General features: G+C 50.3%; 10 protein-coding genes across 10 annotated transcripts; 4 read left to right on the forward strand and 6 right to left on the reverse strand.

Annotated features, from left to right (window-relative positions):
* Positions 1-623: 623 nt before the first annotated feature.
* BDZ99DRAFT_191598 (uncharacterized protein) lies at positions 624-2,325 on the reverse strand. Its single transcript, XM_033713152.1, has 6 exons — positions 1,927-2,325; positions 1,826-1,874; positions 1,555-1,772; positions 1,273-1,478; positions 1,185-1,218; positions 624-1,127 (listed from the first exon to the last, which is right to left on the reverse strand). Exons 1-6 carry the CDS (start codon positions 2,222-2,224, stop codon positions 1,039-1,041), a joined length of 894 nt encoding a protein of 297 aa, XP_033582129.1. The 5' UTR covers positions 2,225-2,325; the 3' UTR covers positions 624-1,038.
* Positions 2,326-6,033: 3,708 nt separating this feature from the next.
* Positions 6,034-7,494, forward strand: BDZ99DRAFT_515914 (MFS general substrate transporter; the record flags this gene model as incomplete). The annotated part of the gene is made up of 1 exon (XM_033725019.1): positions 6,034-7,494. The coding sequence occupies one exon, from the start codon at positions 6,034-6,036 to the stop codon at positions 7,492-7,494; it is 1,461 nt and encodes a 486-aa protein (XP_033582130.1).
* BDZ99DRAFT_408916 (uncharacterized protein) lies at positions 7,456-8,850 on the reverse strand. Its single transcript, XM_033716526.1, has 2 exons — positions 8,149-8,850; positions 7,456-8,095 (listed from the first exon to the last, which is right to left on the reverse strand). The coding sequence occupies exons 1-2, from the start codon at positions 8,836-8,838 to the stop codon at positions 7,541-7,543; spliced, it is 1,245 nt and encodes a 414-aa protein (XP_033582131.1). The 5' UTR covers positions 8,839-8,850; the 3' UTR covers positions 7,456-7,540.
* A 1,121-nt stretch (positions 8,851-9,971) lies between these two features.
* On the forward strand, positions 9,972-10,788 carry BDZ99DRAFT_191730 (uncharacterized protein). The gene is made up of 3 exons (XM_033713153.1): positions 9,972-10,060; positions 10,111-10,539; positions 10,615-10,788. Exons 2-3 carry the CDS (start codon positions 10,262-10,264, stop codon positions 10,685-10,687), a joined length of 351 nt encoding a protein of 116 aa, XP_033582132.1. The 5' UTR covers positions 9,972-10,060; positions 10,111-10,261; the 3' UTR covers positions 10,688-10,788.
* Positions 10,739-13,229, reverse strand: BDZ99DRAFT_191738 (uncharacterized protein). Its single transcript, XM_033713154.1, has 2 exons — positions 12,413-13,229; positions 10,739-12,229 (listed from the first exon to the last, which is right to left on the reverse strand). Exons 1-2 carry the CDS (start codon positions 12,995-12,997, stop codon positions 10,889-10,891), a joined length of 1,926 nt encoding a protein of 641 aa, XP_033582133.1. The 5' UTR covers positions 12,998-13,229; the 3' UTR covers positions 10,739-10,888.
* Positions 13,230-13,809: 580 nt separating this feature from the next.
* BDZ99DRAFT_355181 (cytochrome b5) lies at positions 13,810-14,136 on the reverse strand (the record flags this gene model as incomplete). Its single annotated transcript, XM_033714600.1, has 1 exon — positions 13,810-14,136. A coding segment is annotated over one exon (327 nt), but the record flags the coding sequence as incomplete, so codon positions are not given.
* Positions 14,137-16,132: 1,996 nt separating this feature from the next.
* BDZ99DRAFT_459105 (uncharacterized protein) lies at positions 16,133-17,453 on the reverse strand. The gene is made up of 2 exons (XM_033719082.1): positions 17,402-17,453; positions 16,133-17,352 (listed from the first exon to the last, which is right to left on the reverse strand). The coding sequence occupies exons 1-2, from the start codon at positions 17,402-17,404 to the stop codon at positions 16,417-16,419; spliced, it is 939 nt and encodes a 312-aa protein (XP_033582135.1). The 5' UTR covers positions 17,405-17,453; the 3' UTR covers positions 16,133-16,416.
* A 621-nt stretch (positions 17,454-18,074) lies between these two features.
* Positions 18,075-20,460, forward strand: BDZ99DRAFT_377544 (spindle pole body interacting protein; the record flags this gene model as incomplete). Its single annotated transcript, XM_033715074.1, has 3 exons — positions 18,075-18,565; positions 18,619-18,679; positions 18,730-20,460. 3 exons carry the CDS (start codon positions 18,075-18,077, stop codon positions 20,458-20,460), a joined length of 2,283 nt encoding a protein of 760 aa, XP_033582136.1.
* A 483-nt stretch (positions 20,461-20,943) lies between these two features.
* BDZ99DRAFT_515919 (uncharacterized protein) lies at positions 20,944-21,880 on the reverse strand (the record flags this gene model as incomplete). The annotated part of the gene is made up of 2 exons (XM_033725020.1): positions 20,944-21,625; positions 21,840-21,880. 2 exons carry the CDS (start codon positions 21,878-21,880, stop codon positions 20,944-20,946), a joined length of 723 nt encoding a protein of 240 aa, XP_033582137.1.
* Positions 21,881-22,221: 341 nt separating this feature from the next.
* Positions 22,222-24,962, forward strand: BDZ99DRAFT_515920 (uncharacterized protein; the record flags this gene model as incomplete). Its single annotated transcript, XM_033725021.1, has 2 exons — positions 22,222-22,873; positions 24,616-24,962. 2 exons carry the CDS (start codon positions 22,222-22,224, stop codon positions 24,960-24,962), a joined length of 999 nt encoding a protein of 332 aa, XP_033582138.1.
* Between the last annotated feature and the right edge of the window lie 592 nt (positions 24,963-25,554).

A 25,554-nucleotide genomic window follows, 5' to 3' on the forward strand; every position in this document is an offset into this window, starting at 1 on the left:
CATTAGGTATGGACAGTGCCTAAACATAGGCCTGCACACGTTGAGGGCCATGGCAGGCACGTGTATGTAGCCTCACCTTCCTCTACGCCTCTCTCTCGTCTACACCTGGGCATCCTCATCATTTTCATCGAAATACAGCATGTACGAGGTCTGCTCTTTCCTGTTATGTGGCAGCTAATGCTAAGGATAAACAATCCCTACTAATATAGCGTAAAGAATCTAGGCTTCTACAAACAGCATGAGGATGTTGAAACCTGGGCCTAGATCACGTGCTTAGTAGCTCATATCTCTCTCTTTGGCAATTGGTTCATCCATCCTGGCTATAAGTCTCAAGGAGCCATATACTTCGAATTTGAAATGTAAGCTATAGAAATGATGTATCGGTTTCAAATAGAAAAGATGTGACGAGAGAATATTGGAGGACAATGGAGAGAATGGAGTGACGTTGAATTTTCTTTTCGAAGCCCAAATAGATACACTGCCAAGGCCTTCCTAGCCACAATTGCGGTGACACAGCACCACGCTTGCAAGGCCCTATGTCATTAGTATTGCAAATTTCAAAGAAGCTTTTTCCACGGGTTCAAATGTTGACTCAATGCCTGGCGCTAAACCGAGAGTTGTATTAAAAATTAGTATCCGAGGTAAGATGAAATGCTACAGGCTACAGTTGTGACCTCACTCCGCTAGCAATATCTTGAGCACGATAGGACCTCTACGATTTGCCATGATCATGTAGAATTGCCATAATCATACAGATACCCACAGTTGCCGTTGCTAACTTGGTAACCAGAGCTGTAGGAGTCCGAAGCTATGAAGAACGAACTGGTCGAGCTTTGGCTATCGCACGTGCGGGCGGGGTTATGCAGCAAGTAGCAGCCGCCATTTTGCCAGGCGGTGCCGGTACAGTCGACTTTGTTGATGCATAGTGTACAGCAGTCGTAAGAGCTCGTGGTTTGTGCGAAGTCGTAGATAGTTGCTGCATTCGGACCCATGTTGAAGACGTTGTAGATGTAACGGTTGCCAACTGGGCCAACAATGTTATCGGCGGAGCAAGCTGCGAGACTTGTAGCTGCAGCTGCAGCTACTACGGTAGTAGTAGTCGTAGCTGTCTCGGTGAAAGACAGAGTCTAGGGAAGTTAGTGGGAGAGATTGCCCGGGTGGGGAGGTGTAAGATGGGAACTTACGGTGGTTGCGGTCAAGGTTTCGGTAGTTGAGAAGCTGTAAGATGTTAGCGTTCAGTTGACGGAGATTAGCGGTCAGAATCGGATGTACCTTGCCGTTGTCGTAACATTGCCAGGGACGATAGTGGAGGTAGACGTCGTCTATGGGAGAAGTGAGCGACTGTCTGAGATGACAATGAAGGAGACTTGCCGTCGTTTGCACAGTCGTGCTGGATGGAACTGGAGTGACAATCGTAATGGTTGGACTGAGTGTTACGGTAACCATCTTGGTTGATTGAACCATTATCTCAGCGGAACCTGGAAAATTATCAGCACACAAGAACATCCCGGGGTCGCAATTCGTTCTGTGGGCACAGTTTTCCGAATAACATACATTCAACAGACTGGGGGTAATCCTTCTTCGGGACACCATGCTCGGTAGAATTCGCCCCGCGGGCCTCGAGTTGATTCCAGTTGTTCCTTTTTTGCGCAGTGCCCGGGTACCCATTGAGCGTATCAGAAACAAATTGGAAGCCACTTTCCGTTGGTACGACAGATGTGAAGGTGGATGTCGTTGTCACAGTGTCAGTCTCAGTAAACGTGGTCGTAGTACTATGAGGCATTAGTTGAGGTCTAGAAAAAAGGCTGGTAGACACTGGGCTTACCTGGTGGTTTCGGTGATGGTGTCATATTCACTCGAAGTCGTCGAGAAAGCTGTAAAAAATTAGCTTATCCGAGACGTATCGGCCCCAGGAAGCTCACATACTATCAGTAATAGTCGATGCCGTGACTGTAGCGGTTGCTTGTATGGTCTCGGTTGAGGTGATCGTAGAGGCATTTCCAGTATGTGTCAACGTCGTTTGCGTATATGAAGGAATGATGACCGGAGGCGCTTCGACAGTCCAGAGCTTCGTACAGGTGGGGACCGGGCAAGCGGAGTGTCTGCCCATTTTCGTGGTGCAATGGAGATTTGTGGTGGTGCTTGCCGGGTAAGTACCGTTCGTTGCGGCGGATGCAAGGGTTGAGAGAAGGAGAGGAACTCCGACAGCTGCGCGGAAAAACATGGCTAGAGATTATGCTGAAAACTTTTCTTCAAAGAATGTGGGTGCAGAGACTGCGATGTAAATTGAACAAAGACCAAACGAGTGTGAGAGCGAGAAAGAGCTGGAGAGGTGAAGAAGCGGACGGAGGTTATAATATAGATCCGACTCAAGTAGTGCTTTGTGGCTTAACCAAACGCAGCTGCGTTTCTGGGCTATCGCCGCAACTGTCATGGCTGAATGAGGTCTGGCTCGAGGGGGGGCTGCTTCAGAACGTGGGGTTGACTGGGGATCATCGTGGTTGGCAAGAAAAAGACCACTTGTGTACCTAACAACATGGCCAGAAGCTCTAGTGGGGTTTGCTTTCCCAAATGCGTTCGACGCTAGGCCATACCGACGCGTGGCGCTTCCAAGGGGGCATTATTAGGCTAGACAGACAAAAGAGTAATAATGTAAATGACAACGCGAAAGAATAGGGTCTAGGCCACGAGACATTCGGGCTGCACGCACTGTACGAGGACGTCTAATGCGCTGAATACCTCTGAGAAATCGAATGTGCTCGCTCGTGCAGTCCCGTTTGATGCTTCCGCATAAGCTTCCTATGGACTGTACAAATGGTGCCGATCCAGAGTGGGCTGTGTAGAGACGCATTCACGGTGTAGGGTGCCAGCGCGGAGTCGCCGGTAGGTCTAGACTATGGGTTTACTAGAATGTGCCGTCGATGTTGCGGAGATGAGGTTGAGGCGGAAAAAAAGGAGACTCGGTCCGACTCGTCCTCGCATAATCGCTAGCTCACTGCCACCTGATAGAAGAGAGGCACGAGGGGCATATTTCGAGTCATCATGGAAACCGACAGTTACAATAGCCACTATGAACTACTGTAGGCAGGTCTTCTTCTTGTTTGTATAAAGTTGTTAACGGTAGCTGCATTTCTGGTATTCACAGTCTTTTGGTCACGTGATAATATCACTGCGCTTTTGTCAACCATTATTCCTTGCCTAGCGGTCTCCGCACCGTAAATAAGCTGAGATGCGCTTTTACAACCATTTTTGCTTCCGTATGTCAATACCTCATGAACATTGTTCTACGGAAGTCACGTGGTGGAATCAGGGTGGGGAAGTATTCTATGGATAGGTGAGTTAATTGAGCTATTCCTGTAGTACATAAATTAGCTAGCCTAAGTAGTAAGGCACGGTTTCATATGTAGCTATCCTTGATTCTACTTAAAAAGTGTCTGTGAAACGCAAAATGCCCTAAGGCTTTCAATGGGCTAAGATCGAAAAGAGACGGAAGTGACTGATGTGGTTACTTTGAATCGACCGAAGGACTTAGAAGCTACGTGGCAAAATGCACAGCGGACTGGTTAGAGAGACCGTTTCTTTGAATTGGTCGAATTTAAGAACAGAGATTATAAATGCAATAAGAGCGACAATAAGAGCGACTTCCTGGGTTGGTTTACGTTTACGCAGCACACTTACTCATCAGACAACCTGTCAGTCTTCCGAACTTGCCGGCGGCGCTCTAGTGTAAGCTGTCGCCGGCATAAAGGGCAGAGATTAAAGTTAGGACCGGCTTGATTGATCAAACTCTCAAGACAGTTCCACCCAAAGATGGCCCCACAGACACGCGCACGTACTGCTATATGCTTTTCGTGATCATACTCATCATTCTGGCAGATAGCGCAAACAGTCCCATTGACATCCTCCGTGACGCGATCGGAGATTTCAGCAGCGCTCACACGTGGGCCAGCGAGCTCCAGAGGTACGTCTTGCATGTCTAATAAGTTGAACTCTTCAAACTCATCGCCTGCGAGGCTTTCGGAGCCTCCAGAGTCGTTCTGATCGAGGTTTGGATGTTGGTTCTCCGGATGAAATGGGTCTTCATGATGGCGTTCTCCGTGCCGGGCTTCGTACCGCCAGAACCAAAGCGTCAGATCGTTTTGAACGTTGAGATCTTCTTCTGTGTTTCTGCCGTCGATGTTAGCGTCGGTCAATTGATCTTGGACCGACCTTGTTGATTGCCGGATGAGTTGCAATGCGTCGTCCTCCTCATCCTGAGTTGCAAAGTTGAATATCTGATAGTGATTCTGTACCCTTCTTGAACAATCCCGCGCATGTCGAAAACCATGGCGCTCTTCAAACTCCCAATACCAACGATCAAGACTGTTGCGGAGATTCTCAAGTTCGCGGTCGAGGTCTACTCGTTCAGCGGGGTATGCCGGAATCGAGCTCCGAACTGGTCAATGAACTCGATGCCATCCGCAAGTTCCAGTCGCTCATATTCCTCGAGTAACATTCGGACCTGCCTATTAGCCTATAACTGATGCGTGACGGCTTTGCTTAACTCACCAAGCTCCTCGTCTTCATAGTGAAGCTGGACGAAATGCCCGTTTTCATCGGTTTTGTTGGCCTCCCGTATGGTCGGCGCTCGTCGCGTCAGACAGTCCACGGCCCAGAAACACTCAAATTGCCGAGTAGGACGAATGAGCCTTGCAGCTGGGGAGTTATCCGTGGAGTAAAGGTCGAGTGCCAGCTCGTCAGCGTATGGTCCAGCGATTAGAGGATTGGTGTCAACAAGTGGATCCTCTTCTGCTGGTCGATGGTGGTCCGGATAGTCCTCATTAGCACAACGTTGACGCTGCGCGCCCAGAAAGCCTAGCCTATTTATTTCTTGACGAAGACGGGCGATTAAAACTTCTGTCCGTTGCAGATCTTCCTCGGTAAGAGGTGGATAATCAGGGTGTGTTCGACTCATGTTTGAGATGGTTTTGTAGGATTAAAATGTTGAGAAAAGGAATGGATTTCTGGAAGCAATAGGTATATAGATTGAGCTGTGGGTTGTTCAACTCTAGACAAAGGGGTTTGTTCGACCTCGGACAACGACATTGTTCAAAGTTCAGCTTCGCTATGAATCTCATTATGGAGAAACGGGTTCCTAGTTCCTGGGTAAATGAGCATTGCTATTCCTTATTAGTATTGACATGATGCGGGCATATGTAGGTTCACACTGTAGAGACTCGCAGCTAGACTTGAGTGACCAAAATGCAGTCCATAATTTTGTGGAGTAAATGTACCGAAGGGGGTGAATGAATGCGGTTTGTTTCAAAATTCAGAGTAAGACGTGACGGAGTACGTATTCTTAGCCAGCTAGCCTACGGAGTATGGTACGGTTAGCTCGGCTACCTTGATATAGAACACGGTTCCTATACTTAGCCCTCACAGTTCTACGGTACGGTTTCGTAAGCCTTCACACACACAGAGTATATATACGGCGTACGTAGCCTACATAGATGCTCATCCAATACATCACTTACCTCGTTCAATGCATTGTTTCACCTCCATCCTCAAGACGCATAGACTTAAATATGTTATTATAGAAAGAGCTTATGTGGTAGAGCTTAGGAAACAAGGGGAGTCGGTCAGGGAGTAAGAAATGCTGTCTGGTAGTAACAAATTGAACAACCACTCTAGTAACAAACACCTTTTCATTTCGCTCTCACCGAGAGTCAAGCAGGTGATGCAGCTTCACCTGGTCCAAGGGTGGGGCGGAGGGATGGTAATCCACAAGCTACGAGAGGTTGAAAAGTACAGGTTGCAATCCCGGGAATAAGAGACGATGGTGTTGGTGAACGTCCAAGTGTCGTCAACGCCGATGACGGACGCCTTGCCGACTACCCGATTGCGCTATCCCACTCTTGGAGAGTTTCCGCCGTGGAACTTGCCCACATAAAGCTTAGACATTCCCGACGATAGCCCCTCTAAATTGAACCATACAAGTATCGGATGATAGTCCTTACTCCCGACTCTCAACGACTTCAATCTCAACCTTCCAAAATGGCTGAAAACGAGATAAAACTCGAATCCCAGCTCGAACCACTCCCGGCTCCCCAAGTCCCGTACTCAATATTTACGAAAGGCCAAAAGGCGGTCATTACGATCATTGTATCAGTAGCAGCGTCATTTTCTGGATTCGCGTCCAACATCTACAATCCATCGATTCCTACGATTGCTGCGGACTTCGGTGTAGCGCCAGAGCTTATCAATTTGACGGTGACGTCGTACATGATATTTCAGGGTCTGTCGCCGACCCTTTGGGGAGCCATTGCCGATGTCCAAGGTCGCCGGGTGACCTATATTTGCACGTTCTTAGTATTCTTCTCGGCGTGCATTGGTCTCGCAGAAACAACACATTACTACCAACTCGTCATTTTGCGCTGCCTGCAGAGTACTGGAAGTGCGAGTACGATTGCCATTGGAGCAGGCGTGATTGGCGACATTACGACGCGAGAGGAAAGAGGCGGGTATATGGGCTTCTTTCAGGCCGGATTGCTGTTTCCTACTGCAGGAGGTCCTATCTTGGGCGGAGTCTTTGCGGGAACGCTCGGGTGGAGGGCCATATTCTGGTTCTTGACCATCTTCAGTGGGACCTTCTTGATATGTTTGGTGATATTCCTCCCAGAGACCCTGCGATCGCTCGTCGGCAATGGATCCATACCGGCGAAAGGCCTCGGAAAGTCTTTGATAGCGTACCTGCAATTGCGTCGACATGATGAGAACGAATTAGAGCTTTCCCGGACGATGAGCGGTGCTCCATCCAGGAAGAAACTGCGGCTAGATTTTACTGGACCATTGCGAATTGTATTCGGTGGCGAGGTGACTTGGATTATCATCTTTCTCTCGATTTACTACACGGTATGGCAGATGACTATAACGGCACTGTCGACTTTCTTTCATGAGACCTATGGCCTGTCCCAAATTGAGATTGGCTTGACGTACATTGCGAATGGAGTTGGATGTATCGTGGGCACAATGACTACCGGAAGATACCTGGATTTCGATTATCGACGCATCAAAAACAGCTTCACCGGAAACCCGGAAGACTTTCCGCTAGAACATGCTCGATTGCGGACGATCTGGCTCTGGGCCGCTATGCAGATCGCTGCAACGGTGGTGTTTGGGTGGACTTTGGACAAGAAGGTTCACATTTCTGTGCCAATAATATGTACTTTGGTGATGGGCTGGGCAACATGCGCCACGCAATCTGTCATAACGACGTTATTGGTGGATATATACTCGGCACGGAGCGCTTCCGCAACGGCTGCGTTAAACCTAGCGAGATGTTTAATGGGAGCTGGTGGTACTGCGGCGGTAGTCCCGATAGCAAACGGAATGGGCGTTGGCTGGGAATTTACAATGCTATCTGGGATACTCATTTTGTCTTTAGTTTTGGTTGTCGTCCAATCAAAATATGGGGCTAGGAAGAGAGTGGAAAGAGCAAAACTGGAGAGATCATAGATTTTTTTAGGCTTTTATTGGATCATAAAAGACTTACTATCCTTCATTAGCAGCCGTGAATATGACAACAAACCGCGAATATAGTCATCCCAAATTCGTCCGCAGCTTGAACCCATCTTTCAACTCGCTCTCTCCGCTCTGGGGAGCCTGTTGCTTCAGACCGCCAGAGCTCGGCAATTTGAATCTCTCCCTCTTTCCAAGATTCTAGGTAAGTGTCGTACTCACGTTCCCAGTGGACTCTTTCTTGGCAATCCCAGAGCGCTTTAGTGGCTGGTAAAGGCAGCCCGGTTAATTCCTCCGCTAGGTAGGTTTTGACTCCATTAATTACGTTGAAAAGGTTGTTGAACAGATACGACGCATACATCGTACGCCTCTTGGCAGATGCCACTATCCACGTCTCCCATGTCGGGCGAGTCTGCGATAGCTCTGCGGTGCAGGCGAGTCCGGTGGCGGACGCGTGACTGGCCATCTCTTGTAAAGAGACCAAACTGGAGTGACCCACAATTTGGATATTAGAAAGTGGCGACAGGAAGGCCATCATCAAGTATATGAGGTAGGCTTGGAACGCCGCGAGAAAGTCAATCTGACTGTAGCTTTGATACTGCTTCGGTCTCAATTATAAACTCTGGATTGGACAGCCAAAATTTCACGTACTTCGCTTAACAGCCGCTGCGTCTCTCGTTGTACGTCTTCGGTTACTTTCGCTACGTTCCTAGGATCTGATCTGCACTCGTACCATTGACGGACTAGCTGATAGCAGGTTGCCAAAGTCAACGAGAGCTGTTCTGTCTCAACTTGAAGACGATGGATGATGGGAGGATATTTCTTCGGACAGGTCATGGATTTAGGATATGTCGCTAGGACACAAGAGAGATACTGCACGGTAAATGGCTGGAGGCCCTTGGGTGTCTGATTCGAAGAGGGGACAAACGTCTCCATCCACCGGCTTCCGATTTGGATGCTATCAAGCGTGGATAATAGACTGATCTGCGTGAAGTCGAGTGTGGCAAAGTGTGCTCTCTGAGTATCGGGAGGTTTAGAACTCGCATTACCGGTGATGTCAGCTGTTCCAAGACCGAGGGTATCTGGAGTTATGGTTGAAGAAATTGGCCGAGATGAGTTCGACCTGCGCGACACGTTCTCTGTGTGAATACTGTGGCCAATACTTGACCTTGAGTGGACGCTGTAGCAGCAATGCAGAGACTTCGACACGCATCGCGAGCACGCAGGCCTTTCGAGAGTACATCGCCGTTTTGCCACTTGACATTGCTCACATGCTTTTCTCGGAGTATTTGTTGCCCATCTGAGCTGGGAGTCTCTTTCCGTTTCAATTCGAGTGGACATGGATAATATTAGGGAAGATTGTTGATGAGAGATGACGTTGAAAGAGGAGAAGACGTAGTCGAATTTAGTCTAGTCTTTCCTGAGCCTAGCATCGCACGTGACTGGCTCACTCAGTCTCCGAATTTTCCTCCTTCGCCAGTACCATCTCCATCATTCTCAACAAAATACTTACCAACTTCACCGGCTTCCTCTTCCCTGTGTGAGTACTATTGTCTCTTTGGAACGCGGCTGGCTGAACCTTCAAGACAAAGCAGACGGCTTCGCAATCCTCGTCTGGCTGTTCTCCTCCTCTGCGCTTACTCAGATCGTTACATTGGCCTTTTTCGGGATACAAGATCACTAAATCCAGCTATGACACGCATTGACATTGCTCTGGGTTGACTTGGCTTTTTGGATCGAAACCAGCGGCACTGATCACAGAATTTTGCCTGGTCGCCTTAGAGCGTCTCTTGCGTCACCTTCCACACTCCAAAAATGATTAGATCTTTCCGTCAGTCAGTAAAGATTAAGCCTAGAAAGTATGCCGCTAGTAGTGACTTCTTGTGCTCACAAGTCTAGCCTCTATCGTTTTCCACTGAACAGCTCGATGGCATATCTCAGCTTGGTTCGATGCTTAGGCTGATGTTGAGCAACGCTACTAGTGGACGTGCTAGTCGTTACGGCTGGCCGGCGAACCCGAAACCAATCATGACATGACTGCATCACCCTTTAATTGGTTTCATTCTTTACAAGGGGCCACTAAGGGGCATACTTTCTCGTTGAACGTTGCTATCATGCGGCTGGAACACATCTGGCCACAACCTTGGCAGTTGCCTGCACGAAAATCCATTTGGAAACGCTACGTGCCTCCGTACCTCCTTGTAATCGTCAATCTTTCATTTGAACTTCTATGACCTGTTCATTCTCTGCTCCTCTAGCAGTCATCTCACCACCACGCAGGATGCGCCTTTCTATCAATATTTGCTCAAACACTCTGTAACAAAAGATCATACGATCACTAAACCTCTCATTTCTCCTCATTACCTTCGTTCTCGTGATTTTTCTCAATTTTTATCGTCTACGACTGCCACCGCCATCTCAACCTTCTCGGATGATAGCTGTAAGAAATCTTATAAGAATCTGGACGGCCCTAATGGTTATCCGGACGGGCTATGTACAGAACTGTCAAGCCAAGGAAACTTCCAAAGCTTCATGGTAGTGGGAGAAAATCCAGGATGCTCAGGTATGAAATTTTAACCAACAGTTTAATGTCGATATCTGAATTTATTCAAGTCACCATTTACGGCAAAGATGCCGATGGGAATCTCCTTGTTCGGCAACCGTATTAGAGATTGGGACTCTAGCAACATGCTATAACGCTTCATGGGTGCATTAAAGCATCGACGGCTGCTTGCCCCCTAGCAGCTTCTCTTCCTCCACCACGATGTCAATTCCCACACGCAGTGTCACTAACCCTTCAACAACATCCGCAACATCTTATATATTACCCCTCCCGTCATCATCGTCACCACCAAAGAAGACAGTTTCAACTGGAGTGATAGTCGGAGCTATCGTCGGCGGAGTCGCGTTACTAGTCACCATACTTGGAGTCACGACCTTTCGTCTCTTCCGTCATCGTAAACCACGTCAACGAGAGAACTCACACGAGTTATCAGACTCTGGTGTTCCCAAAATGCCGTCAAAAGACCAGAAGCTCGAGATGTATGCCTCACATGGAGCCGTTGAGATGGGTCGGAATAGCATGTATATGAGCTGATGAAGGAAGGATCATTACAGGGTGCCGGCGGAAAGAGCGATCAAATGTACAGCTGAGTCTCGGACATGCTTACTGCCAGGTTTACTACCCTAATGGTCGGCTCGCCTATGCATCAGCTTGTCTCTATTTCTGCAAACGAATTCCGTGAAACATTGAGCCCTGTCGCACTCGTAGAAAAGAGCGGAAATTAGTAGTTTCTTGTGAACATTTCACTCCTGCATGCTGCGTCTCATGCCCATTCACCACTTTGAGCTCCTGCTAACGAGCCTGAGGTGGGCCATTCAAATTCTCTCCTCAAGACTCCGCAAGATGGTAATACACAGCCGCCAATGCGGCCGATAGCGTGGCAACCATCCACTGCCCGATGCCAAATCCAGACTCTTGTGTCTTCATCGCCAACGCCACGACGACCGATACAACGAAACTAAGGACCAGGATGACGCAGAGACATAGACTTAGTAGCGGCTTGTTCGGTCCTTCGATGATATGAACGCCCCAGCCTAGTGTCAGCTCGTTCGGTACGCTCTGTTTCAGAATGCTCGAATGCAACTTCTTCGGCATGCGGTCGAAGAACAACCGACTCTGGCTTCCAGCGTGCTGCTCGTGGTTCCAGAAATAGTGGAAGAATGTTCTATAGTCAATCGGTGGTAGCGGGTCTAGCGGGCATTCACGGTAGTGGTAATGTTGCTCCTTAACCTTTTGGTGAGGCGGGATAGCCATCGGCTTATCATACACACCTACGCGGTGGCTGTCAACGACGCCGAAGCGCACGAATTGGATGTCAACTGGTTTGAAGAGGAAGCCAAATCGGCGGCTGCGGCGGAGGGAGTGGTAGCGAGCGTGGACTAAGGCGAAGAAGGCACTGTCAGTCTGGACTTCGGTGATGCCGTTGGTTGTTCTGGAGGTTAAGGGGATCTCGCCAAGGGTGATGCGGAGGGTGCCGGTGTTGACGCATAATTCAAAAAAGCGGTATGTGGTTTGGGTGTTGCCGGGGTCGTTGAAGTTGATGTCTTGGGGTAGTGGATAGACGTTCTGGGTGCTCGAATTGGAATATCCAGGGCCCCCTAACGTCTGGCCGGGGTTTTGCTGTTGGGAACTAACGCCCGTGGATCCGGAACTCGCAGGCAATGATACGGTATTGTTGATTGCACTGGGCCCATCTTGAAGCGTTACGCCCACCAGGGACGGCATAGTCCGGTCGTGATCTCTTTCCTTTCTCTCCCTATCTAGCTCAGATCCATCCGGCTTGTGTTTTTCCAGTGCTTTGAACCAATGGTGTAATGTCTCGTTAATCCATCCAACATCTAGCTTCTGTCCTGCGTCTAAATCAGGCGGCGCATAACTGCCGCGCGTAGCCGTGCTTTCTTCGAGACGCGGCCAAGTATTTTCCGTTAGTTCCTCGTACGCGGATGTTTTGGCTTTCTCAAGCTTCGTCGCGGGAACTGTTGCCACCACGGTACCTGTTTCTAGACTCCCGGTATATTGCCAAAGGCCCCTTTTTACCGTCTGCAAACTCATGTGGTATTCTTTTACCGAGACCTGGCTCAAGTGCTCTATGCGGAGCTGCCGTCTGAAGAACTCTAGCGCATGGATATCATCACACTTGTAGTCGCCGTACATTGCCTCGCCACAGCTCTGAGAAAAGCAGAAGATTATTAGCAGGTATACTCAGAATCAAGGACCTAAAGTAAATCCCCGTCGCTAATGCAGTAACTAAGGTTGCTGAGTTCAAGAATGGCTCTAGTATGTACATAGAGGTCTCGTTGGCTTCCGGAATTTACGTAGAAATTGGGACTTCATAAAAGTGTCACGACTTACACATGTCCACTCAAGCCGCTCATAACCCAACTTTACCCGCGGACGTAAAATTACTTTGAGTCCAGCAATAAGGCGAGCGAAAAGCCTCAGAGGCAGAGGTAGTCTGGATAACCCAGCATTGGCGGACCTTGGCGGGGGCGGAGTACAAGACGGCGAGACAATTTTGTCTTTTTCATTGACGTCTGACGTCTCTCTAGATTCCTCTTTGTGAGGGACCTCTATTATTTTTTCTGGCTCGCCATCGTACAGCACCTCTATCGTTTCTTCCAGTTCCTCTCCGCATGGTGCTTCTCTAACTTCCGCAGGTGGAGCCCTATATGGGGTCAAGGGCACCCAAGGGTCGTTTCTTTTGTCCGACATGTCCTCGATTTCCTGGAAGCTGTCTCCGATGGCATTGCTATCGCGAACTTCCTCGTTACCAGAATGGAAACGGTTAGGCGGTGTTGGAGGTGGCTCCCTTGAAGGGCTCTCCAGTTCATTTTCGTCAAAAATGGATCCCGCTGGAGATATTTCATGGTCCTCGAATACTGAAGACGCTTCGTCGTTCTCAAACACTGGGTGCGAGTGGTCTTGCACTTGCTGCATTCTAAGCTCATTGGCTTTGAGCCTTTTACCAATCTCCTCAGCCTCCCGGGAGAAATCACCTGAAGTATCCCAAATCAGTCGGAAAGATCTGTCCTTACTTTGAACCTTGCACTTTTTATAGAAGACTTGAAGCTCATCTAGAATCCTTTCATGTTCGAAGTATATTTCAATATGAAGATCTCGCTCCCTTTCAGAGAAGCTGCCATCGTGTCTGAAAAGTTTTTTTCTTGGTAGTTAAGAAAAGACTCGCTAAACTAAAGTAGCCTTTTAACGCTTTCCAGTTCTTTGGGAGAGTCCTTTAGCTTTTCGCTCATAATATAGGTGTTTTCATATGCTGTCCTGACCTTGAAAACGGAGAGGTTGAGGCCAAGAGATGCGTGCTTCAATATATTAAAAGCGGGAGAGCGGGGCTGGCTAAACATAATTTTTCGAAACGTGTTTGTTGCATCCTTCGTTTGCAAGAGGCCATGGGAGCGAGGAGGCTCATTCGGCGCCTCTTCATCTTGCAGCCCCACGCTCTTCATTGGTGATATCGCAGGAGGTGATCTTTCATAGCTGAAGGCTTGGTCTCTCGGCGTTGGCTCGGCGCTCGTGATGTCCCCGCTTCCAATCGATGCGATGGATTCACCCTCACCCTGTGTGTCTAATTTGGGTTGGCTCGCGTCTTCATCATCCTCTTGAGTGATACGTTTGCCCCTGGATCTACCTCTAGAGAAATTCAAGAACTGTTTTGGAGCAAACGGGCCTTCAGAGAGCTCGCTGACCTGGGAAGGCTTCGGTGTCTGAGATATCTCGACGTCATCTTCTCCCGCCATTGTCCCCACGAAGCATTTGCCTAGCATTTTTTCGAGGTTGACCCAAGGATGCATTCCCATGAATAATTTCTCGCAATCTTTGCCAGCTGCCCTCCCTAGCTCTAATTCACCACCAGGATGGAAGGGAAAATACGGCGTGATGTTGTAAACTTTCCCTTGAAAAGAAGACCATGCCGGTCTTCCTTCAGTGCCGTTGTTATGTTTCAGCTGCTTAGGAGTAACTCGAAGGACGGAAGGAACACCCGATAAGTTTTCGCCAGAGTTCGTCACATTTACCCAGTCCAGTGGCCCTTTTTGCTCTTTAAGTTGGACCTTGGCTTCCCGTAGGCCGTGTTTCTTTGCAGGATTCGATGAGAGTGCGTTTCGATTTTTCCAGACGTCTGATTTCCGGGTCTGCGCGTCTTCCTTTACGTCGAAATGAGCACTGGGGAAAGTAGCCGTGTTATTTGCAGTAGATACAGGAACTGGATCGGGAGGGGCAACAGAAGACTTATTTGGCGCCGGCACATGTTTATACACACAGTCGTAAGAACTGTCCTTGCAAAATGCACACGGCCTCTGCTCGTCACATGGCTGTTTCCGTGCGCGACAGTTGTTACACGCCTATGACTCAGTTAGAAAGAGAAGACAGAGCAGTACCGTCTAGAGCGCGTACCTGAGTTGCTCGCACTTGCTTTCGTTTCATGGCACCATACTGGGACCCAACCGGCCCATATGAGGCGGACTGGTTGTACTGGCTGCTACTGCTGGGCGGATACATATGGTCAGAAGACATGGGCTGCGGGGCGTACTGTTCCTGCGGGCTGGCAATGGTGTCGCCATTTGGCAAGCCAGCAGACATCCCGTTGAGAGACATGCCGTGCAGAGGCATTCCGTCGGAAGGGAGGAGGTTGGGTTGCTGGCGGGAATCCTGTCTTTCGGGAAGCTGAGAGATAGTTTCAACACTGTCATCCAAGAATCCGCCCTGAGGTGGCGCTTGAGAGTTGTGGACCTCTGATTCTTGATTGTCTTTGATTCTTCGCTGGACTGGGCGTGTTTCTGCCTCGCGCCGCTTTGCGTCGTCTTCCCAAAGGAAGAACCTGCACTCGTGCATAAAACAGGTGTAATACCCGCGCCCTCTTTGCGTCGATTGCAATGAAGCAACTAAGTGGCGGGCGGGCTTACGGGGACTACAGTTACCTTAGGCAATATTAGCTACAAGCATAAGGGGGTAGATGCAGTACTTACATTTCCACACTCCATATTCGAATAGTCCTTCCTGGTTAAGACTTGAAGCCGATGTCAGCTCCTGATAACGCTTGTCATGCGCACCAAGACTCACTCAGTTTCATTGATGATGAGAATACCAGCAGCTGGTCCTGGTGGGTGTTGAGCCACCTGAAGTGGGTCCGTGGTGGCTGTGATGTGCCAACCAGGTTGATATTCAGCTTTGTTGCGCAATGATTCAGAGCTAGATCCAGCGCGGCGCTCGATATCTTCGAGCCTTTTCTTTAAAGTCTTGCCTGCGGACTGTGAGCTGCTGAATCCCGGTATTTACGACGGGCAATTACCTACGGTAGTTGCGTTGAGCAATGCGGTGCTGAATTCGTCTCCGTTCAGCCAGATCCGAGATCTTGGTGAATGATATTGTTGATGTATACTCCGCACTGTAAGAGGGCAAGGAAGCTTGCTCATGGTGGGTACTTTTGGATGATGTATCAGCCCCCAATTTTGTTCATGATCTCGGCGCCTTGGACTTCCTCAGCAGAACTCACTCGCTGTCCTCAATTACCGGGATATCCTCAGCAAATGTTGGTGAGTGCTGAGCCGCCCAGATGGGTTCCATGACGGTTATGATAACTAGGGTCGATCTTCAGCCTTGTGGCGAAATTGCTTCGGTGATGAGATAATAATATCGACGAGACTATCCGAGTGTGAAGAGAGTATGCAAGAGCTGATGAACTGCTAAATTACAGCACACTCTTAGCCGCTTTCTCCAGAATTGCAGGTGTCAGAGTATGTAGCCTGTGTCCAAGGCTGAAACGATGAGGCTCATAAATCCTAATCAGACGATCAACAGGAATGATACGGTGGTTTAGGTCCTGTAATCACGAAGAGGAAAGTTGATTGTATAGACTACAGCACTCTGAGCCCGAAGAATGTTCATTCTATCAGAAAGCAGGCGGGTCGTGTTCAGGCTCGTTCGCCCCCGAGGCTGAGATGAAGGTTATTCTCACGTGTGTGAAGCGCTTACCCTGGTACGTCCTTGGCGCTACATCGGGAGTGATGATTGGTTAGATTTCCTAGGCTGTATGGAACACAGGAAGTAGTTGAGCGATTAGTCTGCTTGTAGTTCTTAGATTCAAGTCTTAGAAGCCCGAGTTTTATAGATCGAAAAGTCCCTGGAAAAGTTTTGCTGAACGAACTTGGCCTGTTTTGCCAAAGTGACCACTGCAAACCCCAAGTACGTGGGGCTTCCTGAAACCATTTCTCATACATATACAAGGGGGCACTATGTCTCTAGTATCAATTCTGTATCGTTTGGGACCTAAACGCCACCTCCAGGAACCGAAGCATCCCAACCATAAGCCCGTATCCAGAACCCAATATCAACCACATTCTTAATCATCCTTGCGCCTTCCCATCACTATTGGCTCCGCCGCCAGTCACACTAGCCACAAACTCATTGTATCGGAATACCTCCCCTCGCCCTCCTTGCCCGCCAAGTCCCATTCCCTTCCCTCCTTTGCTGAACGCCTTCCGACCACTGAACCCCTCCACCACCTTATCAATCTCTCTCTCGCTCAGCTTGCTCTCGCCGGGCTCAGGCGCCGTATGTAACAGAGCATCCTTCAACTCCGCCAGGTCGATCTGACCCGAGTCGTCGTCATCGAATGCGGAGAATGCCGCATTAAGCTCGGACGGATGCGACAATGGTGCGAGTAATCCAGCCAGTGTGTTCAAGTATGTTGCCAGGTTCATCGTTTGGAATCCGGCGGGAAAGTATGCAGATAATGAGGCAGGCGAGCTGTCCAGTCCCAGCTGGTTCAGCATCTCGGCGACGTCGGCTGCGGCGATGGTGCCAGTGTTGGAGCGATCGAGCACGCTGAAGGATTCGCGCATGCTATGGAGGAGAGGGGGTGGTATTTTGGTCATTGCGTCGCCGGAGCTGGCGGTACGCGTGAGGGGTACGGGGCGTGAAGACGATGCTCTTGGTGAGTCCGTGTCGTCGTATGAGGGGAGAGGGTCAGTTGGCCGGAGCGTGGCAGCTGTGGCGCTGGAACGCGTTGGCGATGTCGGTGGTTCTGGTGTAGCGGTCGTCCCGCGGGTTGTGAGCCATGTTGGCGGGGCGTTGCTGGTTGCGGTTGGGCGAAGGGACGCTTGTGAGATTTTCTCCGGCGATAGATTGGAAGGAGTGGAGGGTTTGAGGGGAGAGCTGGTAGGCGTTGTGGCTCTGACGGTTGCTGGAGAGGTGAGAGGGGAGTTTGGCCGTCTGAAGGGTGATGTGCGCGGGCTATTGAAGGAGAGTGGAGAGGGCTTGTATGGGTTTGGAGTGGCAGACTGGAATTGTGAGCGCACGGAAGCAAATCCTGGCAATTTTCATACATACCATGACTATTTATCGTGTAGTAGAAGTGCTGTGAAGTGTGACGAATGATCCTAATCGCGTAGAGCCTGTGGTGTTGATGTTTGGCCTACTTGGAATTGGCGCGGCAACCGCCGAGGGCACGTGACCTGGGCGTCGAAATAAAGTTGTTAGCGTGCTGGCTTCTACGCAAGGCCATGCGCAACGCAGTGCTCGGGGGTCTCTCCGCAGTGCAGCAATCCGATGCACGAGAGGGGACGCTACCAGGCTACTCGGCTCCTGAAATCACCCAATTCGATTCCTCCACCCTCGTCAATTATGCCTTGACTCCCTCCTTTCGCTCTACAGCAACCCTATACCTATTTGCGCCATCCCTATCCGGCAGGACACCCAGGGCGCATTCCTCCATCCCTCAAGATCCTGGTGATCGTCTTCCAGGGACGGACTTGACCCTGATATTGGATAGACCCGAATGGCTTCAGCGATGGCCCAACGCCCGTCTGTCAATGGCGTTCCCTCTGCCCAACACGTCCTCCAGCGCCAATCGTCCCTTTCCTCCTTCCCTCAGCCTCAATCCCGCTCGCCGTCGTCCCAATCTACGCGAAATACCCGCCCTGGGCGCTCTCCGCAGCCGCCGACTGTCAGAGAGTCAGGAGGCTCCTCTGAATCCTCAGCAAGCCTCTCCCACGAATCCTCCATGTCCGTCCTACCAAGTGCCCCGAAACGCAGATTGCGCTCGCAATACCCCGCCGAGTCATCCGAGAATCATGTCGAGTACATTCTGGTCGCATCGTTTGACATTGACCATGGATCCGTCATGGAGCACCAATACCCAGCTCCCATCAGTGGAGACGAGCACATGTTAGCTGAATTGATGTTGCCAGATCAAACCCACATGCGCAGTCAGGATTGGACAATCTTCTTCCTGCATAAGGACACGAGCGCAGAGGAAGAGGCCAGGGAAGAGCGGAGAGAGCGGAGAAGACAGAGGCGGAGACGGAAGGAGGGTCTGGATGGTGACGATCCAGCGACGAATGGAGGCGAGGCCAACGAGGATATGGAGGGTCTAGATGATGATGATTTCGACACCGAAGACGAAGAGGACGAAGAGGATGACGGCATTGAGGGGCCTCCCCTCGTATATGTGTTGAATCTTGTTAATACCAAGCAAGATATCACGGTTAAAAGGTAAGCTTACAGCCCTTCACTTAGAGACAATAGCCGGCTGATCCCTATCAAAGAGGCGCAATTGTCAAGGCTATGGCCATATGTACGCGGCATTCCTTTTTACATATTTACAAGGTATGGACCATAGGCCAATGTATTGTCGTTGCCATATTGATCATGTTTAGCCTCTTCTCCTCTTGGCGCTCGAGGAGTACTTCCGTGTTCCTGTTCCTGAGACGCTCGCTTCTCTATATAACGCCGTGAATTCGATGGACCTCTCCCTGATGCCAAAGCTATCGCCCTTAGAGGGTTTCATTCTTCAAGCTAGCGACGCCAAAGACATGTTCGTAGAGAAGTTTGACCAGATGATCAAACAGCGTATGATTGAGGATGCTGAACGAAATTCAGTACCTTCCTCATCAGGGTCGAACATGTCTCCAGCACGGCACAACGCTACCAAATACGTTCTTCCACGAGATACTCACGAGTTCGACTCGCGTGTGCATTATAACGGTATTCCCGTACCGATCAAAGTGCCAACAGCCATCAGCCCCGAGACCGTTGGCGACTTCTCTCTGATTAAGCTGATTCAGACTTTCTCGACACCACATGCCACTTCTCCGCAGCCATTCGCCCTTCATCCCCATCTCACTACGAGCGGTGCCTACACTCACCCCATAATTGTTCTCGTCAATGCGCTACTTACTCAAAAACGTATCGTCTTTCTCGGTCACAACAGGCCATCTGGAGAGGTAGCCGAGGCTGTACTGGCTGCATGTGCACTCGCTTCTGGTGGCCAGCTCCGAGGCTTCACTCGGCACGCGTTTCCATACACTGACCTTACCAAGATCGACGATCTACTGAAAGTTCCTGGCTTTATCGCTGGTGTAACAAATCAAATCTTCACGCATAAAGTAGAATGGTGGGACTTGCTTTGTGACCTTCCCACAGGTCGTATGAAGATCAGTAGCCGCATTGAAGCCGCTCCTGTCTCCGAAGGGGTACAATTCTTCCAACAACAGCAAGCTGGGCTTGGAGGCAACCCAAGCATTGGCGCACAGATCGCCAGTGCAGTGACAGCAGGCGAAGGTAAGGGCGCTGTCGACTTGACTGGCGATAATGCCTTCATGGATGGCTTGTTGCAAGCAATTGCCAACCGTCACGGCGAGGCTGCCATCCGAAGTAAATGGCGTTTCTGGGTCCTCAAGTTTACGCGCTTAGCTGCTGCATTCGAGGAACTCGTATACGGCGCGTCCGCATTGTACATCGGACCGCACGAGACCGAGGACGGAGCAGGCGCATATGGCGTATCCGGACACGGCTACGTCTGGAACGACGACATATCCCGCATGAAAGAGCTAGCTGCGAACACCCATCGTATCGAAGGATGGCGGGTTACTCGGAGCTATTTCACATTCATCCAAGATCTAGCAAGGCGGTGGGAGAAGCGACCTGTGCGCGGGATCGACCTACAACATCAGCACGATCGACTTCGTTGCGCAAGGCTTAGTCACGACCAAAGTGCCGCCATCTACCTCGCTTTCGCTCAGGCTGTGGAAGAGGCCGGTCCTAGCTACTCGCCGTCTGACTCGATGGCGGATCTTTCATCCGGCGTCAACAGTATCAGTATGGATGCGAGTGGTGAGTTGTCGCCGCGGAGACCACCGAGCGAGCAGCTGCAGTACGACACCATTCTGCAACTGCTGACAGTCGTCCCGGAGACGAACAGCGGCCTGTTCTACATTTCCTTAGGACTATTCCACCCACGGCCAGACGTACGCATCGCAGTTGTCAAGCTGCTGGAGCGTATCGTGGAGCATCCTGCAGGCCGACATTTCTGGGCTAGCCTAGGTCGATTCGCAAAGCTAGCGTTTTTCAGAGTAAAGAGAGAGGAGGAGACTGGAGCGGGGAGGTGATACGAGTGACTGATGAGATCGCCTCATTCGGCCGTCAGTGGTTCATCACAGCATGATTTACGAGACGATGAAGTGGTACGGGTGTGCCAATTGGAAGATTTACAAGCATTTTCGTGGATTTAAACTACCTATTGCGGAAGACGAGCTCTCAGCATAAGATTTTCCATATACCATTGCGTTATACAGTGTAAGCATCGTCTGAGTCATTTAAAGAGCCCCAAGAGGGCAAATTATCAAAGACTTCTTTCACTTTACCATGCTCTATTAGCAGTCACCCACATCACATGCTTCACGCCGCAAGACTAGGTGTTGAGGTAAGGTTTGCTTGAGTGCTGATGTGGAGTATCTAAGCCTTTGCAGTTGTTGGTGTGAAGTCGCTGTTGAAGCCCTTCTCTCCATCCACATGTGGAAGGTTTCTTTTAGTAGGTCTCTCGACATTGGTGTGAACTGTATCGGGTCTGTCTCCATCCTCGTCATACATCGTCAAGCACTGGGGAACCAGGTCTCACGGTGACTCTGCAACATCGCAATCTCCTTCACCAAGCGTCCCATACGGACACCAGTCTCGTCGCGCACGTTGAAGGGGAAGCTGGAGATATAGTGCACTTCGATTTTCGTGCACGGCGGACTGGCCACCTGCATATCCTGCCACGTCGCCCGGTGATCGGTGTCGGCGCCAGGTGTAGCGAGGCCGATCATCGGCATGGTGAACTCGAACGGTCGGATCGCTCTCAATTCGATAGTGGAGGTATCTTGAGCACGAGGATTGCGAATTTGGTTTCTCCTGAAACCCGGCGGGTCTTCGACTTCGCTACTACGCGGCTTCAGGAAGGGATTGAGATGCTTGGCCGTGATGACCTTGACGACTTGAGGCGGATCATACACCCGACCATTCCAGCCGGCGTAAGTGACCTCTTCTTCTTCGTATATGGCTGGTGGCGAGGACGGGTGGCGAGGCGTGAGCCACATAGCTTGCTGGAGTGGAGAGGAGTTATCAATGGCTTCCTTCCACTGCTTGCAGACGCGCTGAGCTTGGAAGATATTCTGAATTGGAAGCTTGAGGAGGATGAATTCGAGCAGCTCGGTGACGCCGAGGACGCGTTTGGCTGCTGACGCCTCCATTTTTTCTATTATGGAGGTGGTATGGCGACTATGGATGAGGAAGCTGGATGGGCGTTGTGAGCTAGGATTGTTGTGGTTTTAAGGTGAGTTCGGTCCGTTATTGTACCGAGATGTCACGGGCTGGCCCAAGACACCTACCAAAACATTCACTAAGACGTGTCTCAGGAAGAACACCAAGACAGGGATTCACCTATAGTATAGCTATAAACTAGCCCCACGGCCCTCCACAGCTCTTTATAGTACATTAATTTATTTACTTCAACTCCTTAAACCTATGCCCATGATACGAGAGGATCATGCTAATTTGACTTGATATGGTCCCATTCACCGACCGTTCTTGGCCGAGGATACTCCGTTATAATTCTCTTGATCTAGTGATAGGCAAGTTCAGGCTATAAAAGCATATACACTAGCACTGCAGGGCGTGATGATGGAAACAAAAACTCTAAAAAGCGCTTCTAGTGAACAGCGGCTAAGAGCGGAAGTTGTAGCAGAATGCCACCATGACGAAAGGTGAATGGAAGTGCATAGATTCAAGTCAAACACAAAAACCCCTCCGTCATTGAAGAACCTAGAACCTCACCGATAACAACCACGATCGCAGCTCACAACATCCACTGCCGCCATCTCACCCCGAAAATGGAGGCGTCGGCGACCAGCCGTGCCCTCGGTATCACCGAGCTTCTTGAGCTTGTCCTTCTCGAGCTTCCTCAACGAGACCTCTACCAGGCCCAGCGCATCTGCAAAGGCTGGAAAACCGTCATTTCCAACTCCTCCCCCATCCAAGAAGTCATGTGGCTCTCGCCCGCCAGTCCCTCCTCACCACCCGCCAAGTACGAAAAGACTGAGACCCTCCTCGACTATCCCCTCGTCATCAAATACCTCTCCACCTCCCACCTGAACCCCCTTTTCCACGGCCGCTACGACCCCGATCCTTCCCTATCCGGACCGACTTGGAAGGTAGAACCAGGCAACAACGATGACGATGGCGACATAATCCACGTGGAATCTCTAAACAAGATCCTACCTTTCTTACCGACGACCGACTATGGAGCATCCAATGTCAACTGCAAGGCTACGTGGGAGCAAATGCAGGTAGCGAGCCCGCCTTGCAAGGCCATCCAGATAGCGAGGATCTGGGAAGCTCCTCTGGTCCTTCGAGATGAGACTGGGGTCCGCATGGGACAGTTGGTGAGGGTGATTGCGTCGTTGGAGCGGGCCCACCGTGCTGCAGAGGCTGCAGCGAGGGCTAGAGCAGATGCAAGAGCCGAAGAGGAACGAATCGCAGCGCGTACGAGGGGTCGTAGGACTGGTGTGTATTTTCCTGTGTATTCGCCTAGGAGCCCCACCTCCTATTCGGGTTATCAGCCTCACTCGCCTAAGAGAGGGGGAGGTAAAGCTGCAAAACCAGGTGGTCGCTGTGGGGACGAAGTGGATGGCCCGCCGGGCAATCCGTGGGTTGAGTGAGCTGGGTAGGTGTATGAGAGTCTGGGGGTTGTGCTACTTTATGAGGAGCATAAAGGCGGATTTGACAGTGTTGACACCGACCATCGATAGGCCCACGGATTCATGTTGTTCACTCGTCAAGGGACTTTTCAGTCGGGGATGGAGACGAGAGTAGAAGTTGAATGGCTAGCCTTTCGATAGACACGAAAACGTCCAAAGATATCCTACCTGAAATACCTACCAGTGGACTGTGACACATATGATGAGCGTGAGTTCTCTCAAATCCTAGTGTAATGAGAGGCGAAAGTGAGTTCAGCATGCTCCACCTAAGTTACTCGCCCTTATTCCGATTCCATATCTCATTACAAGAACAAAAGTTTAACTAGAGTACTGCAGAAACTCAGCAAAACCACAATAGAAGCACCCCATAGAAGCGTGCGCGCCGTGGCTAAAAGCTCGCTCGGGTCAAAGACAACGCCCAAGAAGAGAGGGAAAGTGACCGCAGCCACATACGTCCAGCGAACCCTGTTGAAGAATAAGACAGGAGCGAGCACCCACGGCAAATACGTCCAGAAGAACCGCTGGCACTCCCAAAGGAAGGTTCCGACAGTTACGAGAAAAGCACTGCCGTCCAAGATCTTTGTGATCCAAAATCTGTCGTATTCTGGACGGCGCAGCTCCCATTGTGGCATGAATGCGGACATATAGAGCTCAACCAAAAGTAGGGAGATTTCGAGCACCACTGCGATCATTGTCACAATTGGGAGAATACCCCCAAGCGCATGAAGGAAGTTATCTCTTAGATCTCTCGGTGCAGAACGAACGCGTTGCGCGAACAAATGAGCGCATTGCTGGAGCCAACCACCGCGCCGCTCGAGCTCAGCCGCACTCATCCCCGTAAAAAAGGCCGGAGTCCTGTCGCTCTTCTAACTCGAACTATCCAGCAACGGGATCCACGTTGTAGCATCTTTCGTTGAACTAAGAACATCCCGTTTTAGTTCGTCGATGATGTTAGCAATCAAGGCTTCGTGGTGCCACAGAATTTCCAAGTGGGAGCTTAGATTTAAGCGCTTGAAGTTGAACCATTTGTAGCCCTAGACGTCTTCGTTGAATCAGCCATGCCTGACATAGAACCTGGGGTTCCTGTTATCCCATCCGCGGTCTACGAATATGTTGTCGTCCATGGTGTTCTCTTAGGATTTCAGCGAGCTCTGAAATGACTACTAGTAAAATCTGTGAAGGGGTGTTGATAGAACGCAAATAATCAGAATAATGCGGCTGTTCTATTGTAAGTCTTGGAAGTCAATTCATGAGGAGAGCTTGGGTTTTGTTTTAGGGGTTTCTGGGTATACTGTAATGTGTTCGTGCTTCAAAAAACTTTAGGCCATTAACAAAGGCCGTCTTGCCCGCCCGGCGGATGAAAAAGGGCAACATAGGCAGCATCAAAGGCCCTGCCAACAACCCAAACACAAAGTAGACCAAGAACCGCAGGCCAACTACCCTCGATACAAACACACCATCTACCTCACCACAAGGGTCACGTTCGCCATCTTCATTGTCATCTCAATTTCTCATTACTACTATCAGAATCAACCACAGTCCTTCCCTACCTAATCTATAGCGACTTAACACTATTTCACTCCCTACTACCAAACTCCCTATCAAGCCCACACCATGCGCCCACCAACCCTCCAATCCTCCACTTCGCCCTCCTCTCCCTCCCTGAAGCCCTCCTCTTCCTCTTCATCGCCACCAGCGGCCTCTCCCTCTCCATTGCGCTCTCAAAGCTCTCAGGAACCGCTGCCCTAGATCTCCTGCGCGATACCAATTCATTAACCCGATACGACACAGGCAACGCATTCATAGCCTGGAACCTCGGCTATCTCTCTGAGCGCAACCTTTTCGCGTGGCAAAAGGGAGTTTACAACTGGTAGGCTACGCTGATGAGCCGGTTTTGGTGGCTCGTGGGGGTTTTTCGTTGTCAATCTGGCGAGGAATTTGGTTTGGAGGGCTGGGTTGGGTGGGGTGTAATTAGGTTCCTCGAATGCTTTCGGGGAGGGGATGCTGTTAGAGTTGTAGTGCTGGTGTGCATGATGAGGCGGGCTGAGAGGCTAGAGCCCAGACACGGGCTGCGGCGGAGGATGCTGATGAGGGGTTGGACTGGAGGGGGAGGCGGCCGGATGTCAGTCTTTTCGGAGATCCGAGTTGATGGAGATGGTTAGAGATGAGCTTCCATGGGGCATGTGGTTTGGCCATGCGGTGTTGGGACTCAAGACCCTATACAGTCAGATAGGAGAATTTGGAACGGGGTACAAGACAAGCTGTAACGCGGAACGTGGTGAGAGGCCGAAGAGGGCACTTGTGAAAATGTTAGTATGTAATCAGACCCTCTTGCAAGGGTATGCGATGCTCATCTCAACTTTTAGTAGAAGAGCTTAATACAACACATAATTCATCCATTCTCATTTCCTACTGATGAAATGACTAAGCGGCGATGATAGCGAAAGGAAAGCAGGCGTAACAACC

This window comes from Mytilinidion resinicola (assembly GCF_010093595.1).
Source record: "Mytilinidion resinicola strain CBS 304.34 unplaced genomic scaffold BDZ99scaffold_3, whole genome shotgun sequence".
Taxonomy (NCBI): Eukaryota; Fungi; Ascomycota; class Dothideomycetes; order Mytilinidiales; family Mytilinidiaceae; genus Mytilinidion; species Mytilinidion resinicola.

Bases quoted from the DNA above. Each gene is read 5' to 3' on its own strand.
- BDZ99DRAFT_191598 (XM_033713152.1), bottom strand. From the start codon at position 2,224: ATGTTTTTCCGCGCAGCTGTCGGAGTTCCTCTCCTTCTCTCAACCCTT. The intron at 1,875-1,926 runs GTATGTGAGCTT...AATTTTTTACAG, and splicing joins GGCATCGACTATTACTGATA to CTTTCTCGACGACTTCGAGT. The intron at 1,773-1,825 runs GTAAGCCCAGTG...AATGCCTCATAG, and splicing joins ACCATCACCGAAACCACCAG to TACTACGACCACGTTTACTG.
- BDZ99DRAFT_408916 (XM_033716526.1), bottom strand. From the start codon at position 8,838: ATGTCCACTCGAATTGAAACGGAAAGAGACTCCCAGCTCAGATGGGCA. The intron at 8,096-8,148 runs GTACGTGAAATT...AGACCGAAGCAG, and splicing joins CGCAGCGGCTGTTAAGCGAA to TATCAAAGCTACAGTCAGAT.
- BDZ99DRAFT_191730 (XM_033713153.1), top strand. From the start codon at position 10,262: ATGTCAATTCCCACACGCAGTGTCACTAACCCTTCAACAACATCCGCA. The intron at 10,540-10,614 runs GTATGCCTCACA...GGATCATTACAG, and splicing joins AAAGACCAGAAGCTCGAGAT to GGTGCCGGCGGAAAGAGCGA.
- BDZ99DRAFT_191738 (XM_033713154.1), bottom strand. From the start codon at position 12,997: ATGCAGCAAGTGCAAGACCACTCGCACCCAGTGTTTGAGAACGACGAA. The intron at 12,230-12,412 runs GTAAGTCGTGAC...TGCTTTTCTCAG, and splicing joins AGCGGCTTGAGTGGACATGT to AGCTGTGGCGAGGCAATGTA.